Source organism: Bufo gargarizans, unplaced genomic scaffold, assembly GCF_014858855.1.
Source record: "Bufo gargarizans isolate SCDJY-AF-19 unplaced genomic scaffold, ASM1485885v1 original_scaffold_1150_pilon, whole genome shotgun sequence".
Classification (NCBI taxonomy): Eukaryota; Metazoa; Chordata; class Amphibia; order Anura; family Bufonidae; genus Bufo; species Bufo gargarizans.
Window position 1 is genome coordinate 106069 of NW_025334254.1, and position 16962 is coordinate 123030.

General features: G+C 48.5%; 1 protein-coding gene across 2 annotated transcripts in view; it reads right to left on the minus strand.

Moving 5' to 3' along the window:
- Window positions 1-2435: 2435 nt before the first annotated feature.
- Window positions 2436-16962, minus strand: part of LOC122923005 (docking protein 1-like) — a 54933-nt gene continuing 40406 nt past the window's right edge. For both annotated transcript variants that reach the window (XM_044273795.1, XM_044273794.1), the window contains 3 exons: window positions 7456-7555; window positions 5653-5825; window positions 2436-4267 (listed from right to left, as the gene is read on the minus strand). In XM_044273795.1, the coding sequence (XP_044129730.1) occupies window positions 2975-4267; window positions 5653-5825; window positions 7456-7555 (1566 nt within the window). In that variant the 3' untranslated portion in view covers window positions 2436-2974. The remainder of the gene's footprint in view (window positions 4268-5652; window positions 5826-7455; window positions 7556-16962) is intronic.

The window sequence follows — 16962 nt, forward strand, 5'->3', positions numbered from 1 at the left end:
CACTGCTCATCATCACGCTATGACTTGTGAGACATGGAGCCTCTTATAAATTACTCTGTAGAGGTCCCAGCACCCACCATCGATGCCACTGCTCATTATCACACTATGACTTGTGAGACAAGGAGCCTCTTATAAATTACTTTGTAGAGGTCCCAGCACCCACCATCGATGCTACTGCTCATCACACGATGACTTGTGAGACAAGGAGCCTCTTATAAATTACTCCGTAGAGGTCCCAGCACCCACCATCGATGCCACTGCTCATCATCACACGATGACTTGTGAGACAAGGAGCCTCTTATTACTTCGTAGAGGTCCCAGCACCCACCATCGATGCCACTGCCCATCGTCACACGATGACTTGTGAGACAAGGGGCCTCTTATAAATTACTCCGTAGCGGTCCCAGCACCCACCATCGATGCTACTGCTCATCACACTATGACTTGTGAGACGAGGGGCCTCTTATAAATTACACCATAGTGGTCTCAGCACCCACTATTGATGCCACTGTTGTTAAACACACGATGACTTGTGAGACGAGGGGCCTCTTATAAATGATGCCACTAATCATCCTCACACAACACTGACACTTACCTGCTTCTAGGGTGATACGGGACTATGGCTTCATATCTGCTCACAGTGAAAGCATCATACACATGTCCTATACTGTATCATACACACGTGTGTTCTACACTGGATCACACCCATGTATGTGTCCTATACTGCATCACACACGTGTTCTATACCGCATCCTACACATGTGTTCTATACTGCATCACACCCATGTGTCCTATACTGCATCACACCCATGTATGTGTCCTATACTGCATCACACACGTGTTCTATACCGCATCCTACACATGTGTTCTATACTGCATCACACCCATGTGTCCTATACTGCATCACACCCATGTATGTGTCCTATACTGCATCACACACGTGTCCTATACCTCATCCTACACATGTGTTCTATACTGCATCACACACGTGTCCTATACCTCATCCTACACATGTGCTCTATACTGCATCACACCAACGAGTCCTGTACTGCATCATACACCATATGTGTCCTATACTGCATCACACACGTGTTATATACCGCATCCTAAACATGTATGTGTCCTATACTGCATCACACACGTGTCCTATACCACATCCTACACATGTGTTCTATACTTCATTACACCCATGAGTTCTATACTGCATCATACACCATATGTGTTCTATACTGCATCACACACATATGTTTTTTATACAGCAGCATACACATGTGTTCAATACTGAATCATACCCATGTTTCTTAGGCTACTTTCACATTAGCGTTTTTTGTGGATCCGTCATGGCAGACAGAAAAACGCTGCAGGCAGTGTTTTGGTGTCGGCCTCCAGAGCGGAATGGAAGCTGTTCGGAGGCGAACTGACGCATTCTGAGCGGATCCTTTTCCATTCAGAATGTATTAGGGAAAAACTGATCCGTTTTGGACGCTTGTGAGAGCCCTGAACAGATCTCAGAAACGGAAAGCCAAAACGCTGGTGTGAAAGGAGCCTTATACTGCATCATACCCACGAGTCTTGTACTGCGTCATACCCACGAGTCTTGTACTGCGTCATACCCACGAGTCTTGTACTGCGTCATACCCACGAGTCTTGTACTGCGTCATACCCACGAGTCTTGTACTGCGTCATACCCACGAGTCTTGTATTGCGTCATACCCACGAGTCTTGTACTGCGTCATACCCACGAGTCTTGTACTGCGTCATACCCACGAGTCTTGTACTGCGTCATACCCACGAGTCTTGTACTGCGTCATACCCACGAGTCTTGTACTGCATCATACCCACGAGTCTTGTACTGCGTCATACCCACGAGTCTTATACTGCATCTTACCCACGAGTCTTGTACTGCGTCATACCCACGAGTCCTATACTGTGTCATACCCACGAGTCCTATACTGTGTCATACCCACGAGTCTTGTACTGCGTCATACCCACGAGTCTTATACTGTGTTCTACCCACGAGTCTTGTACTGCGTCATACCCACGAGTCCTATACTGCATCATACCCACGAGTCTTATACTGCATCATACCCACGAGTCTTGTACTGCGTCATACCCACGAGTCTTGTACTGCATCATACCCACGAGTCTTGTACTGCGTCATACCCACGAGTCTTGTACTGCGTCATACCCACGAGTCTTGTACTGCGTCATACCCACGAGTCTTGTACTGCGTCATACCCACGAGTCTTGTACTGCGTCATACCCACGAGTCTTGTACTGCGTCATACCCACGAGTCCTATACTGTGTCATACCCACGAGTCCTATACTGTGTCATACCCACGAGTCTTGTACTGCGTCATACCCACGAGTCCTATACTGTGTCATACCCACCTATGCACACACACGCACAGATACATGTCCTATACCAGTAGCATTAATCATTAAACCCAGAACAATTTATTCCTTGTATTATAAAACTGCACAGCATCATCTGGCAGACCGGGTTGGGAGCCTCACAGATTTATAGAAGTCATCCTGGTATAGATACCGTGTATATTACAGTCTGCAGTAAGCCAGGAGCAGCCATGACAGCTTCACCCGGGACTACTGTAGTAGTAGACGATCATCTCTGTCCAACCACAAATCACAGGTGAGATACATGGAACCACCTTTAGAATTGTGGGTACAGGTCATAAATCCCCAAAACTGGGAGAAGAAGAAGCTAGCAATGGATGCGGATCTTCTCAGAGAGTGGAGCTCATGGATCAGTGTCTTCACCTTGTGGGTGGACTTCTTAAACCCATGTGTCTATAGACAGCAGCTTTTTACCCACCACCTTCCATGTTGTGCCTGCAACCTCAAAGAACATCAAGCAGAGTCTGTTCCTGATCATCGGAGCAGAGGCCACAAACTGATGGACATTAGAAGAATGTGTGTGCATATACAAAACATGTGACCATTTCAGCATTCGGGTCACAAAACTCCCAGTTCCTCATAGATCAAATCACCAGGTACTTTTTCTGAAGCCTGTGGCAGCTGAAATGTCCCAGAGGCTAGGACACTTGTCATGTTGTCGACATCCTCATGGGTGATAGGGCTTTTAGCAAACTGAGATTTATTTGGGGAAGTCCCAGGCTGTGGTTTATTTGATGCAGATAGTGATGGTAGAGGTTTGCCCATCACTGGTAGGGGTGGTGTAGACTGTGGTTTTGGTGGCAGGGGCGGCATCATTTTTAGCTTGGTCTCTACTGTCACTGTTTTTATCACTTGACTATAGATGGGTTGAGTGTTTCCATTGTTATTGTTCCTGTTTGCTTGGCTGCAATGAGCCACCACCAATACCTTCTCAAAATCGTCTTCTTTCCCTGGTGGTTTTGGAATTAGCTTTGCTTGAGGCTTTGGAGCAGGAATAGGTTTAGTACCAGGCTTGTTGCGTGGCTGACTGGGTTTTCCCAGAAAGTTTGGCACAGAGTAGTCATCCGAGTTGGGATTGTATGGAAACTCATACCCCACCTTGTCATCGTTGGCTTGCTTCTTCCAGGCCCCAGCCTCAGTTTGTACCTCTGAGTATAACTGAAGTGGAGTACTAGATTGTGCCATGCCCTCAGGCTCATCATAAATATGCTCCTCACCTCCTCTTGGAAGTTTTGGAAGCCCCATAGAAGGTGCACCGACACCTCCTCCTACAACTTCGTAGCCAACGTGTTCATAGAGGTCTGAGTAAAGAGGAGAAGCTGCACTTTTGTCCTTATGTGGCCTTACACCTTGACCAGCCACACTGTCCACAGGATCTGAATACAGGGGATCAAAATGAGGATTGACCCCCTTAACAGAGTCTTTGGGCTCTGAATAAACCATCAGGTGCTCATTCTCTCCAGATTGATAACTTAAAGATCGAGAAAGTGGAGAGCGTGGGGGAGTGTTGGTCTTCCCTGGTATTGCACTCAATGACGAATGGTCAAGCAAGTGCTGGGGCTGAACAGGTTTAGTCGATGGGAGATTGGGAAGAGCCCTGCCTTTAAGAGACTTCTCCTCCATGTCCTTTCTGACTTGGGTGTCAGATCCACCCGAGTCTGATCCCAGAGAGGTGTTATCCGAGGGGTTCTCTGTATCCAGAATAGGACAGCTGAGACGGTTTTCTGAACCTTGCTGAGCCCGGATTGAACCTTCAACTTTCTGAAAAATGTCATGACCTTGTGTTGTCTCAAAGGTAAAATTTCCAGGACCCGACTGACATCTTCTGCCGGCTTCAAACGAGAACATGACCTAAAAGAGTAACGTAGAAGACTGATTACTGTAGAGAAACATCATCTAGCACTGTGCAAATAAAAATATTCCAAGATGAGCGGCTGATGTAACATGACTGAGAGATTGTCACAGCCCCGCCCCCTGTTACTGACATCACAGGAGCCACGACCATTGTACAGACCCTGCTATGACCACTTTACAGATGCTGCTGGAGCTACAACCACTGTACAGACACTGCCAGAGCTACAACCACTGTACAGACCCTGCTAGAGCTTTGACCACTGGACGGACACTGCCAGAGCTATGACCACTGTAAGGACACTGCCAGAGCTATGACCACTGTACGGACACTGCTGGAGCGATGACCACTGTACAGACTGCCAGAGCTATGACCACTGTAAGGACACTGCAGGAGCGATGACCACTGTACAGACACTGCCAGAGCTATGACCACTGTATGGACACTGCCAGATCTACGACCACTGGATGGACTCTGCTGGAGCTACAATGACTATATGGGCGGTGCTGGAGCTACAACTGCTATATGGAGGCTGCTGCAGCTACAACCACTGTACAGGCGCTGCCAGAGCTACGATCATTGTACAGATGCTGCCAGAGCTACAACCACTGTACAGACACTGCCAGAGCTATGACCACTGTAAGGACACTGCTGGATTGATTACTAATGTACGGACACTGCCGGAACTACAACCATGTACAGATGCTGCTGGAGCTAGGACCACTGTACAGACACTGCTGGAGTGATGACCAATGTACGGACACTGCCAGAGCTGTGACCACTGTAAGGACACTGCTGGAGCTACGACCACTGTAGGGACACTGCTGGAGTGATGACCAATGTACGGACACTGCTGGAGCTATGACCACTGTACAGACACGGCCAAAGCTGTGACCACTGTACAGACACTGATGGAGCTACAACCACTGTACGGACACTGCCAGAGCGATGACCAATGTACGGACACTGCTGGAGTGATGACCAATGTACGGACACTGCTGGAGTTACGCCCACTGTACGGACACTGCCGGAGCTATGACCACTGTACAGATGCTGCCGGAGTGATGACCAATGTATAAACGCTGCCAGAGCTATGACCACTGTACGGACACTGCTGGAGTGATGACCACTGTACAGATGCTGCTGGAGTTATGATCAATGTACAGACACTGCTGGAGCTACAACCACTGTACGGACACTGCGAGAGCTATTACCACTGTAAGGACACTACTGGAGCGATGACCACCGCACAGGTGCTGCTGGAGCTGTTGCATAGCCTACAGTTGACCATTAACTTTATGTGAATCTATGAAGGCGATGTCATTGGTCTTCATTTCATCACTTATTTGATTCAGTAGCATTTCCTCCGTCATTTAACCCTTACCTTGTCTCGTCCATACCTCCGCAGCAGTTTGTAAGGCCAGGAATACAGGACTTTCATAGTGCTTGGATCCTTCAGCATCAAGCATTCGTCATCAGCGTTCAGAATATAAGTTCCGCGGAGAGAGCAACGCTCTGCAGCTTCTGTCCTCTGCACAGTGACCCGGTATTCAGACACTGCAACAAGAGGACAACATTATCTAGTCCAGTACTTTAATACATATTACTAACCATCCTCTGCATCCACGGCATTACAGGGTTCAGCCCAGTAAATGACGCGTCATCGGTTCTGCAACGTTTCTCACCATTGTCAGGTTCTAACAACACTCTGCCCACAAGGCTGACAGCTTGCTGCAAGATGTGTCCCTGCCAGTATTGTCTCCACTATCATTATCCCCATCACCATTGTCCCCGTCACCACTGCCTCCCATCATTATCTCTGTCAACATTGTCCCCATTATCAGTATCCCTGTCTCACCACTGCCTCACATCATTATCCCCATCACCACTGTCCCACCATCACTGTTTTCTGGTCATAATTGTCTCTGCCATCACTGTCTCTGTTTCCATTGTCCCCTACATCATAGTTCCCACCATCACTGCCCTTTATTCCATTGTCCCCATTATAGTTCCCGCCATCACTGCCCTTTTTTCCATTGTCCCCATCATAGTTCCCGCCATCACTGTCTCTGTTTCCATTGTCCCCATCATAGTTCCCGCCATCACTGTCTCTGTTTCCATTGTCTTCCACATCATAGTTCCCGCCATCACTGTCTCTGTTTCCACTGTCCTCATCATAGTTCCCGCCATCACTGTTTCTGTTTCGATTGTCTCCCACATCATAGTTCCTGCCATCACTGTCTCTGTTTCCACTGTCCTCATCATAGTTCCCACCATCACTGTCTCTGTTTCCATTGTCCTAATCATAGTTCACGCCATCCCTGTCTCTGTTTCCATCGTCCTCAACGTTATATAGTTCCCGCCATCACTGTCTCTGTTTCCATTGTCCCCATCATAGTTCCCACCATCACTGTCCCTGTTTCCATTGTCTCCTACATCATAGTTCCCGCCAATACTGTCCCTGTTTCCATTGTCCCCGCCATCATAGTTCCTGCCATCACTGTCTCTGTTTCCACTGTCCTCATCATAGTTCCCGCCATCACTGTCTGTTTACATTGTCTCCCACATCATAGTTCCCGCCATCACTGTCTGTTTCCATTGTCCTCATCATAGTTCTCGCCAATACTGTCCCTGTTTCCATTGTCTCCCACATCATAGTTCCCGCCATCACTGTCTCTGTTTCCACTGTCCTCATCATAGTTCCCGCCATCACTGTCTCTGTTTCCACTGTCCTCATCATAGTTCCCGCCATCACTGTTTCTGTTTTGATTGTCTCCCACATCATAGTTCCCGCCATCACTGTCTCTGTTTCCACTGTCCTCATCATAGTTCCCGCCATCACTGTCTCTGTTTCCATTGTCCCAATCATAGTTCACGCCATCACTGTCTCTGTTTCCATTGTCCTCACCGTTATAATTCCCGCCATCACTGTCTCTGTTTCCATTGTCCCCATCATAGTTCCCACCATCACTGTCCCTGTTTCCATTGTCTCCTACATCATAGTTCCCGCCAATACTGTCCCTGTTTCCATTGTCCCCGCCATCATTGTCCCTGTTTCCATTGTCTCTGCCCTCTGAGGGTCTGGTTTCTATTTTCTTCCCCAGTAGATGTTTCCTTACATTAGAATACTATAGATTATTATTTCTCATGTATGACGTCACTTATTTCACCAGACTGAACCGCTTACCTTCCTTTCGGGAGAAGTAAATGTTGTTTATAGCCATCTCCAGGGACGTGACCCCATCTGAGGCCTCTGACCCCTTGTCCTGGGAGCCGTCCACCTTTCCCTATGAGAGAACAGAGAAGGATTAGGTAGAAGAGAGGATTGATGGGGCTGTAGTAAATGCTCAGATCTCGGCCATGACAGCCATCAGTAGATAATTGTCTTGGCCGCTTCATTATAAATCAGTTTATATGGGTCATAATGAGGAGAACCTCAAAACTCTAATGAGGAGTCCACATCACGGTTGGAGGCACCTGTGTCAGTGGTCTGTAGAAAGATGAGGATGACTGCTCTGTGTCACCAGGGTCATCAATACTAGGAAACCGGAGGATGAAATGTTTAGTACAACAAAGTGGCATCATCTGACCATGGAAACACTGAGGATAGTAATGTAGACTGGACATCACCTAAGGCCACCACCCTATGAGGGTCCAGGACCTGCAATGATCAGTGCAGAACTTGAATGTTGTCATATTATACAGGACACAGCGGCGTTGTCTCCGCAGAGCATGGCCACTGTGCATGGATGGAGTTCGTGGCTGTCCCATGTAATATTAATAATTCTTATTTCTATAGCGCCAACATATTCGGCAGCGCTTTACACTCAGGAGGAGATAGGGGTGACACAAGAGCTTACGATCTATGAGGAGATGGAGGAGGCACAAGAGCTTACAATCTATGAGGAGATGGAGGTGACACAAGAGCTTACAATCTATGAGGAGATGGAGGAGACACAATAGCTTACAATCTATGAGGAGATGGAGGAGACACAAGAGCTTACACTCTATGAGGAGACAGGGGTGACACAAGAGCTTACAATCTATGAGGAGATGGAGGAGACACAAGAGCTTACAATCTATGAGGAGATGGAGGAGACACAAGAGTTTACAATCTATGAGGAGATAGAGGAGACACAAGAGCTTACAATCTATGAGGAGATGGAAGAGACACAAGAGCTTACAGTCTATGAGGAGATGGAGGAGACACAAGAGCTTACAATCTATGAGGAGATAGAGGAGACACAAGAGATTACAATCTATGAGGAGATAGAGGAGACACAAGAGCTTACAATCTATGAGGAGACAGGGGTGACACAAGAGCTTACAATCTATGAGGAGATGGAGGAGACACAAGAGCTTACAGTCTATGAGGAGATGGAGGAGACACAAGAGCTTACAATCTATGAGGAGATGGAAGAGACACAAGAGCTTACAGTCTATGAGGAGATGGAGGAGACACAAGAGCTTACTATCTATGAGGAGATGGAGGAGACACAAGAATTTATAATCTATGAGGAGATAGGGGTGACACAGAAGGTAAGAGTGCTTGTTTTGTACAAAGGTCCGGCCATGTTGGGAGATTAGTGCAGCAGATATAAAGCTGCATGAGCCGTCACCAGCCGATATATGAGGTGCTTCTGGGTGCAGTGGAGAGTTTGGTGGAGGATCAGGTTCAGGAAATGATAGATGGGCTGTTTATGGAGAGGGGTTAGATCAGGGGAGGCGATAGGCCACCGTGAAGAGATGTGTTTTTAGGGAGCACCTATATCCTTATATATTGTCATTTAACCCAATCTCTTGAGGTAGGACACTCCAGAGAACTGGTGCAGCTCGGGAGAGGTCTTGGAGCCAGGAGTGATTAGTTCGGATTAAGGTGGAAGTCAGTCTTAAATCATTTACAGAGCAAAGAGCACAGTTAGGGTGGTAGACAGAGATGAGGAGGAGATGTAGGGGGTGCAGCACTGTGGAGAGCACAGGTAGGATGGTAGACAGAGATGAGGAGGAGATGTAGGAGGTGCAGCACTGTGGAGAGTACGGGTAGGATGGTAGACAGAGATGAGGAGGAGATGTAGGTGGTGCAGCACTGTGGAGAGCACAGGTAGGATGGTACACAGAGATGAGGAGGAGATGTAGGGGGTGCAGCACTGTGGAGAGTACAGGTAGGATAGTAGACAGAGATGAGGAGGAGATGTAGGGGGTGCAGCACTGTAGAGAGTACAGGTAGGATGGTAGACAGAGATGAGGAGGAGATGTAGGGGTGCAGCACTGTGGAGAGTACAGGTAGGATGGTAGACAGAGATGAGGAGGAGATGTAGGGGGTGCAGCACTGTGGAGAGCACAGGTAGGATGGTAGACAGAGATGAGGAGCAGATGTAGGAGGTGCAGCACTGTGGAGAGTCCAGGTAGGATGGTAGACAGAGATGAGGAGGAGATGTAGGAGGTGCAGCACTGTGGAGAGCACAGGTAGGATGGTAGACAGAGATGAGAAGGAGATATAGGGGATGCAGCACTGTGGAGAGTACAGGTAGGATGGTAGACAGATGAAGGAAGAGATGTAGGGCGGTGCAGCACTGTGGTGGGCACCGGTAGGGTGGTAGACAGTGATGAGGAGGAGATGTAGGGGGTGCAGCACTGTGGAGAGTACAGGTAGGATGGTAGACAGAGATGAGGAGGAGATGTAGGAGGTGCAGCACTGTGGAGAGTACAGGTAGGATGGTAGACAGAGATGAGGAGGAGATGTAGGAGGTGCTGCACTGTGGAGAGTACAGGTAGGATGGTAGACAGAGATGAGGAGGAGATGTAGGGGTGCAGCACTGTGGAGAGTACAGGTAGGATGGTAGACAGAGATGAGGAGGAGATGTAGGGGGTGCAGCTCTGTGGAGAGTACAGGTAGGATGGTAGACAGAGATGAGGAGGAGATGTAGGGGGTGCAGCACTGTGGAGAGTACAGGTAGGATGGTAGACAGAGATGAGGAGGAGATGTAGGAGGTGCAGCACTGTGTAGAGTACAGGTAGGATAGTAGACAGAGATGAGGAGGAGATGTAGGAGGGGCAGCACTGTGGAGAGTACAGGTAGGATGGTAGACAGAGATGAGGAGGAGATGTAGGAGGTGCAGCACTGTGGAGAGTACAGGTAGGATGGTAGACAGAGATGAGGAGGAGATGTAGGGGTGCAGCACTGTGGAGAGTACAGGTAGGATGGTAGACAGAGATGAGGAGGAGATGTAGGGGGTGCAGCACTGTGGAGAGTACAGGTAGGATGGTAGACAGAGATGAGGAGGAGATGTAGGGGGTGCAGCACTGTGGAGAGTACAGGTAGGATGGTAGACAGAGATGAGGAGGAGATGTAGGAGGTGCAGCACTGTGGAGAGCACAGGTAGGATGGTAGACAGAGATGAGGAGGAGATGTAGGAGGTGCAGCACTGTGGAGAGCACAGGGTAGGATGGTAGACAGAGATGAGGAGGAGATGTAGGAGGTGCAGCACTGTGGAGAGTACAGGTAGGATGGTAGACAGAGATGAGGAGGAGATGTAGGAGGTGAGGTGCAGCACTGTGGAGAGCACAGGTAGGATGGTAGACAGAGATGAGGAGGAGATGTAGGGGGTGCAGCACTGTGGATAGTACAGGTAGGATGGTAGACAGAGATGAGGAGGAGATGTAGGAGGTGCAGCACTGTGGAGAGCACAGGTAGGATGGTAGACAGAGATGAGGAGGAGATGTAGGAGGTGCAGCACTGTGGAGAGCACAGGTAGGATGGTAGACAGAGATGAGGAGGAGATGTAGGAGGTGCAGCACTGTGGAGAGTACAGGTAGGATGGTAGACAGAGATGAGGAGGAGATGTAGGAGGTGCAGCACTGTGGAGAGCACAGGTAGGATGGTAGACAGAGATGAGGAGGAGATGTAGGGGGTGCAGCACTGTGGAGAGTACAGGTAGGATGGTAGACAGAGATGAGGAGCAGATGTAGGAGGTGCAGCACTGTGGAGAGTCCAGGTAGGATGGTAGACAGAGATGAGGAGGAGATGTAGGAGGTGCAGCACTGTGGAGAGCACAGGTAGGATGGTAGACAGAGATGAGAAGGAGATATAGGGGATGCAGCACTGTGGAGAGTACAGGTAGGATGGTAGACAGATGAAGGAAGAGATGTAGGGCGGTGCAGCACTGTGGTGGGCACCGGTAGGGTGGTAGACAGTGATGAGGAGGAGATGTAGGGGGTGCAGCACTGTGGAGAGTACAGGTAGGATGGTAGACAGAGATGAGGAGGAGATGTAGGAGGTGCTGCACTGTGGAGAGTACAGGTAGGATGGTAGACAGAGATGAGGAGGAGATGTAGGGGTGCAGCACTGTGGAGAGTACAGGTAGGATGGTAGACAGAGATGAGGAGGAGATGTAGGGGGTGCAGCTCTGTGGAGAGTACAGGTAGGATGGTAGACAGAGATGAGGAGGAGATGTAGGGGGTGCAGCACTGTGGAGAGTACAGGTAGGATGGTAGACAGAGATGAGGAGGAGATGTAGGAGGTGCAGCACTGTGGAGAGTACAGGTAGGATGGTAGACAGAGATGAGGAGGAGATGTAGGGGGTGCAGCACTGTGGAGAGTACAGGTAGGATGGTAGACAGAGATGAGGAGGAGATGTAGGAGGTGCAGCACTGTGTAGAGTACAGGTAGGATGGTAGACAGAGATGAGGAGGAGATGTAGGGGTGCAGCACTGTGGAGAGCACAGGTAGGATGGTAGACAGAGATAAGGAGGAGATGTAGTGGGTGCAGCACTGTGGAGAGTACAGGTAGGATGGTAGACAGAGATGAGGAGGAGATGTAGGAGGTGCAGCACTGTGGAGAGTACAGGTAGGATGGTAGACAGAGATGAGGAGGAGATGTAGGGGTGCAGCACTGTGGAGAGCACAGGTAGGATGGTAGACAGAGATAAGGAGGAGATGTAGTGGGTGCAGCACTGTGGAGAGTACAGGTAGGATGGTAGACAGAGATGAGGAGGAGATGTAGGAGGTGCAGCACTGTGGAGAGCACAGGTAGGATGGTAGACAGAGATGAGTAGGAGATGTAGGGGGTGCAGCTCTGTGTAGAGTACAGGTAGGATAGTAGACAGAGATGAGGAGGAGATGTAGGAGGGGCAGCACTGTGGAGAGTACAGGTAGGATGGTAGACAGAGATGAGGAGGAGATGTAGGAGGTGCAGCACTGTGGAGAGTACAGGTAGGATGGTAGACAGAGATGAGGAGGAGATGTAGGGGTGCAGCACTGTGGAGAGTACAGGTAGGATGGTAGACAGAGATGAGGAGGAGATGTAGGGGGTGCAGCTCTGTGGAGAGTACAGGTAGGATGGTAGACAGAGATGAGGAGGAGATGTAGGGGGTGCAGCACTGTGGAGAGTACAGGTAGGATGGTAGACAGAGATGAGGAGGAGATGTAGGAGGTGCAGCACTGTGGAGAGCACAGGTAGGATGGTAGACAGAGATGAGGAGGAGATGTAGGAGGTGCAGCACTGTGGAGAGCACGGGTAGGATGGTAGACAGAGATGAGGAGGAGATGTAGGAGGTGCAGCACTGTGGAGAGTACAGGTAGGATGGTAGACAGAGATGAGGAGGAGATGTAGGAGGTGAGGTGCAGCACTGTGGAGAGCACAGGTAGGATGGTAGACAGAGATGAGGAGGAGATGTAGGGGGTGCAGCACTGTGGATAGTACAGGTAGGATGGTAGACAGAGATGAGGAGGAGATGTAGGAGGTGCAGCACTGTGGAGAGCACAGGTAGGATGGTAGACAGAGATGAGGAGGAGATGTAGGAGGTGCAGCACTGTGGAGAGCACAGGTAGGATGGTAGACAGAGATGAGGAGGAGATGTAGGAGGTGCAGCACTGTGGAGAGTACAGGTAGGATGGTAGACAGAGATGAGGAGGAGATGTAGGAGGTGCAGCACTGTGGAGAGCACAGGTAGGATGGTAGACAGAGATGAGGAGGAGATGTAGGGGGTGCAGCACTGTGGAGAGTACCGTCTGCAGATGACACATATAGCGCACAGACGTCAGACAACACCTACATATAGTGTACAGACGTCTGCAGATGACACATACATATAGTGCACAGACGTCTGCAGGCAACACATACATATAGTGCACAGACGTCTGCAGGCAACACATACATATAGTGCACAGACGTCTGCAGGCAACACATACATATAGTGCACAGACGTCTGCAGGCAACACATACATATAGTGCACAGACGTCTGCAGACGACACATACATATAGTGCACAGACGTCTGCAGACGACACATACATATAGTGCACAGACGTCTGCAGGCAACACATACATATAGTGCACAGACGTCTGAAGACACATACATATAGTGCACAGACGTCAGACGACACATATAGTGCAGAGACGTCTGCAGGCGACACATATAGTGCAGAGACGTCAGACGACACATACATATAGTGCACAGACGTCTGCAGGCGACACATACATATAGTGCACAAACGTCAGACGACACATACATATAGTGCACAAACGTCAGACGACACATACATATAGTGCACAGACGTCTGCAGGCAACACATACATATAGTGCACAGACGTCAGACGACACATACATATAGTGCACAAACGTCTTGTCACCACCAGACATCTGAGAAGCTCTGACAGATGTCTTTCAGAACCTCCTCCTTGAGGTTCCTTTTGTTTTGCTTTCATTTTCTCATCTCGTTAGCCTCTCTCAGCTGTCATGTAGTTGCACTGATTGCATCCCTTTAAATCCTTTCCCATAGTGCTTCACTTTGCGGTTTATATTCCTTCCTGGAGTGTGTGCATGCTGATCCTACTTCTGAGTCTTCTACAGATAAGTTTTGTTCATTCATTTGTGTTTTTCTGTTTGCTGGATCCCAGGTGACCCTGACTCCCTCCATATCAAGTGTAGGGAGCCGGTTGCCATGTCCCCTCACTATTATAGGGTGTTCAGGTGTTATACAGTCGAGGTACGAGGATATGCGATCATCTACCATTGAGATTTTCGCATAGGCTGAGCAGTCAGGGAGAGAGCCAGGTCTCATGCAGGGCTCTCCCTTTTGTTCCTTAGTTTTGGATCCAGTGAGTCGGATATTCATTTTGTGTCTTCTAGTTTCCTGTACACCTTCCGTGACATTATAAACCGCTAAAACCGTCTCAAGTATGGATCCGGTTTCACTTTTGACTAAACACATGCAGGGTCTTTCATTGGAGGTAGCAGATCTCCGTAAGACTCTTTCTCAGTTTCAGGTGACCGGTTCAGCTTGCGTTCATGGAATTTGTTCTGAGCCTAAGATCTCGCTCCCGGATACGTTCTCCGGGGGTAGTGAGAATTATGTTTGTTTTAGAGAGGCTTGCAAACTCCATTTTCGCCTACTTCCCCATTCCTCTGGTGATGAGGAACGGAGCGTGGGGATCATCATCTCGCTGCTCAGGGATAACGCTCAGTCCTGGGCCTTTTCGCTGCCGGTGGGGGCACGGCCCCTCTGTTCAGTGGATGAATTCTTTGTAGCCCTGGGTCAGATATATGATGATCCGGATCGTATTGCTCTGGCTGAGTCTAGACTACGTCTGTTATGCCAGGGTAAACAATCCGCAGAGATATACTGCTCAGAATTTCGGAGATGGGCAGCTGATACTGGTTGGAATGATGCTGCACTCCGAAGTCAATTTTGCTATGGTCTTTCAGAGGGATTGAAAGATGCATTTGCCTTTCATGAGAGACCTACCTCCTTGGACTCTGCCATGTCTCGGGCCGTTCGTATTGACAGGCGTCTTAGAGAGAGAGGAGAAATCACTCCTTCCTGTCATACTCAATCCCAGGACAGTGCAGTGGTCTCATTCTGTGCGCAGGGGTCTTGGTCGCTGTCAGCCCCTTCTGAGCAGGAGCCCATGCAGCTCGGTTTGATTGCCTCTGACAGTTGAAGATTTAGTCCTCATAGGAAGGTTTGTTTCGGTTGTGGGGGTATAAATCATTTGGAAAATGTTTGTCCCTCTAGGAGATTCAGACAGTCTTTTCAGAGTAATAAAGAAACTAAAAGAAAAAAATCCTTTAAAAATGTTCCATCAGTTACCATTGGCAAGGTTGATGCGGAAATTGAAGGTTTTCCGTTTGCTTGTAGTTCCCGTTTTGTCCTGCCTGCCAGGGTGGCGCTAGAGAGCAATAAAAATTTTTGTAGATAGTGGAGCAGCTGTCAATCTTATTGATAATCAGTTTGCTATAACTCATGGTTTCCAGGTATGCACTTTGGGAAAGGATATTCCTGTTTTTGCTATTGATTCCGCTCCACTTTCACAGAAATCGTTAAAGGGCATAGTTCACAATATCCGTTTGATTGTGAGTGATGCTCATGTTGAGGATGTGTCATGTTTCGTCCTTAGCGGGTTGCCTCCTCCTCTTGTGTTGGGGCTACCCTGCCTCACTAAACATAACCCCACCATTGATTGGCAAGCAAGGCAAATAAATGGTTGGAGTGACTTTTGCAGAGAGAATTGCCTCACGACATCTGTTTCTGAGGTTTCTACTAAGACTGTACCATCTTTTCTCTCTGAATTTTCGGATGTCTTCTCTGAGAGTGGAGTTCAGGATTTGCCCCCGCACAGGGAGTACGATTGCCCTATTAATCTCATCCCAGGCGCCAAGCTGCCTAAATCTCGTTTATACAATCTCTCCCTACCTGAAAGGGTCGCTATGCGTGCTTATATCTCTGAGAGTCTGAGAAAGGGACACATACGACCCTCGAAGTCACCTGTTGCGGCTGGTATTTTCTTTGTTAAGAAAAAATATGGTTCTTTAAGACCTTGTCTGGATTTCAGGGAGCTGAACAGTATCACAATTCGTGACCCTTATCCGCTTCCTTTGATCCCGGACCTGTTTAACCAGATTGTTGGGGCTAAAGTTTTTTCCAAGTTGGATCTAAGAGGGGCATACAACCTGGTCAGGGTCAGAGAAGGAGACGAATGGAAGACGGCCTTCAATACCCCTGAGGGCCATTTTGAGAATTTGGTTATGCCTTTTGGTTTGATGAATGCCCCAGCCGTCTTTCAGCATTTTGTGAACAGCATTTTTTATCATTTAATGGGGAAATTTGTATTAGTGTATCTAGATGACATTTAGATTTTTTTTCTCCTGATTTCAAAACTCATAAGGAACACTTACGTCAGGTCTTGCTCATCCTGCGGGAGAATAAATTGTACGCGAAACTGGAAAAATGTGTGTTTGCGGTTCCAGAAATTCAATTTCTGGGGTTTATTCTCTCCGCTTCTGGTTTTCGCATGGACCCCGAGAAGGTCCGCGCTGTGCTTGAGTGGGAGCTTCCTGAGAATCAGAAGGCTCTGATGCGTTTTTTGTGCTTTGCCAATTATTACAGGAAGTTTATTTTGAATTATTCCTCTGTTGTTAAACCACTCACTGATATGACTAGAAAGGGGGTAGATTTTTCCTCCTGGTCGGTAGAGGCGCGTAAGGCCTTTTCTAATATCAAGGAGAGTTTTGCTTCCGCTCCCATCTTGGTACAACCTGATATTTCTCTACCCTTCATAGTTGAGGTTGATGCTTCTGAGGTGGGTGTGGGTGCGGTCTTGTCTCAGGGTCCCTCTCCTGCCAAATGGCGACCGTGTGCCTTTTTCTCGAAGAAACTCTCCTCCGCAGAGAGAAATTACGATGTGGGAGATAAG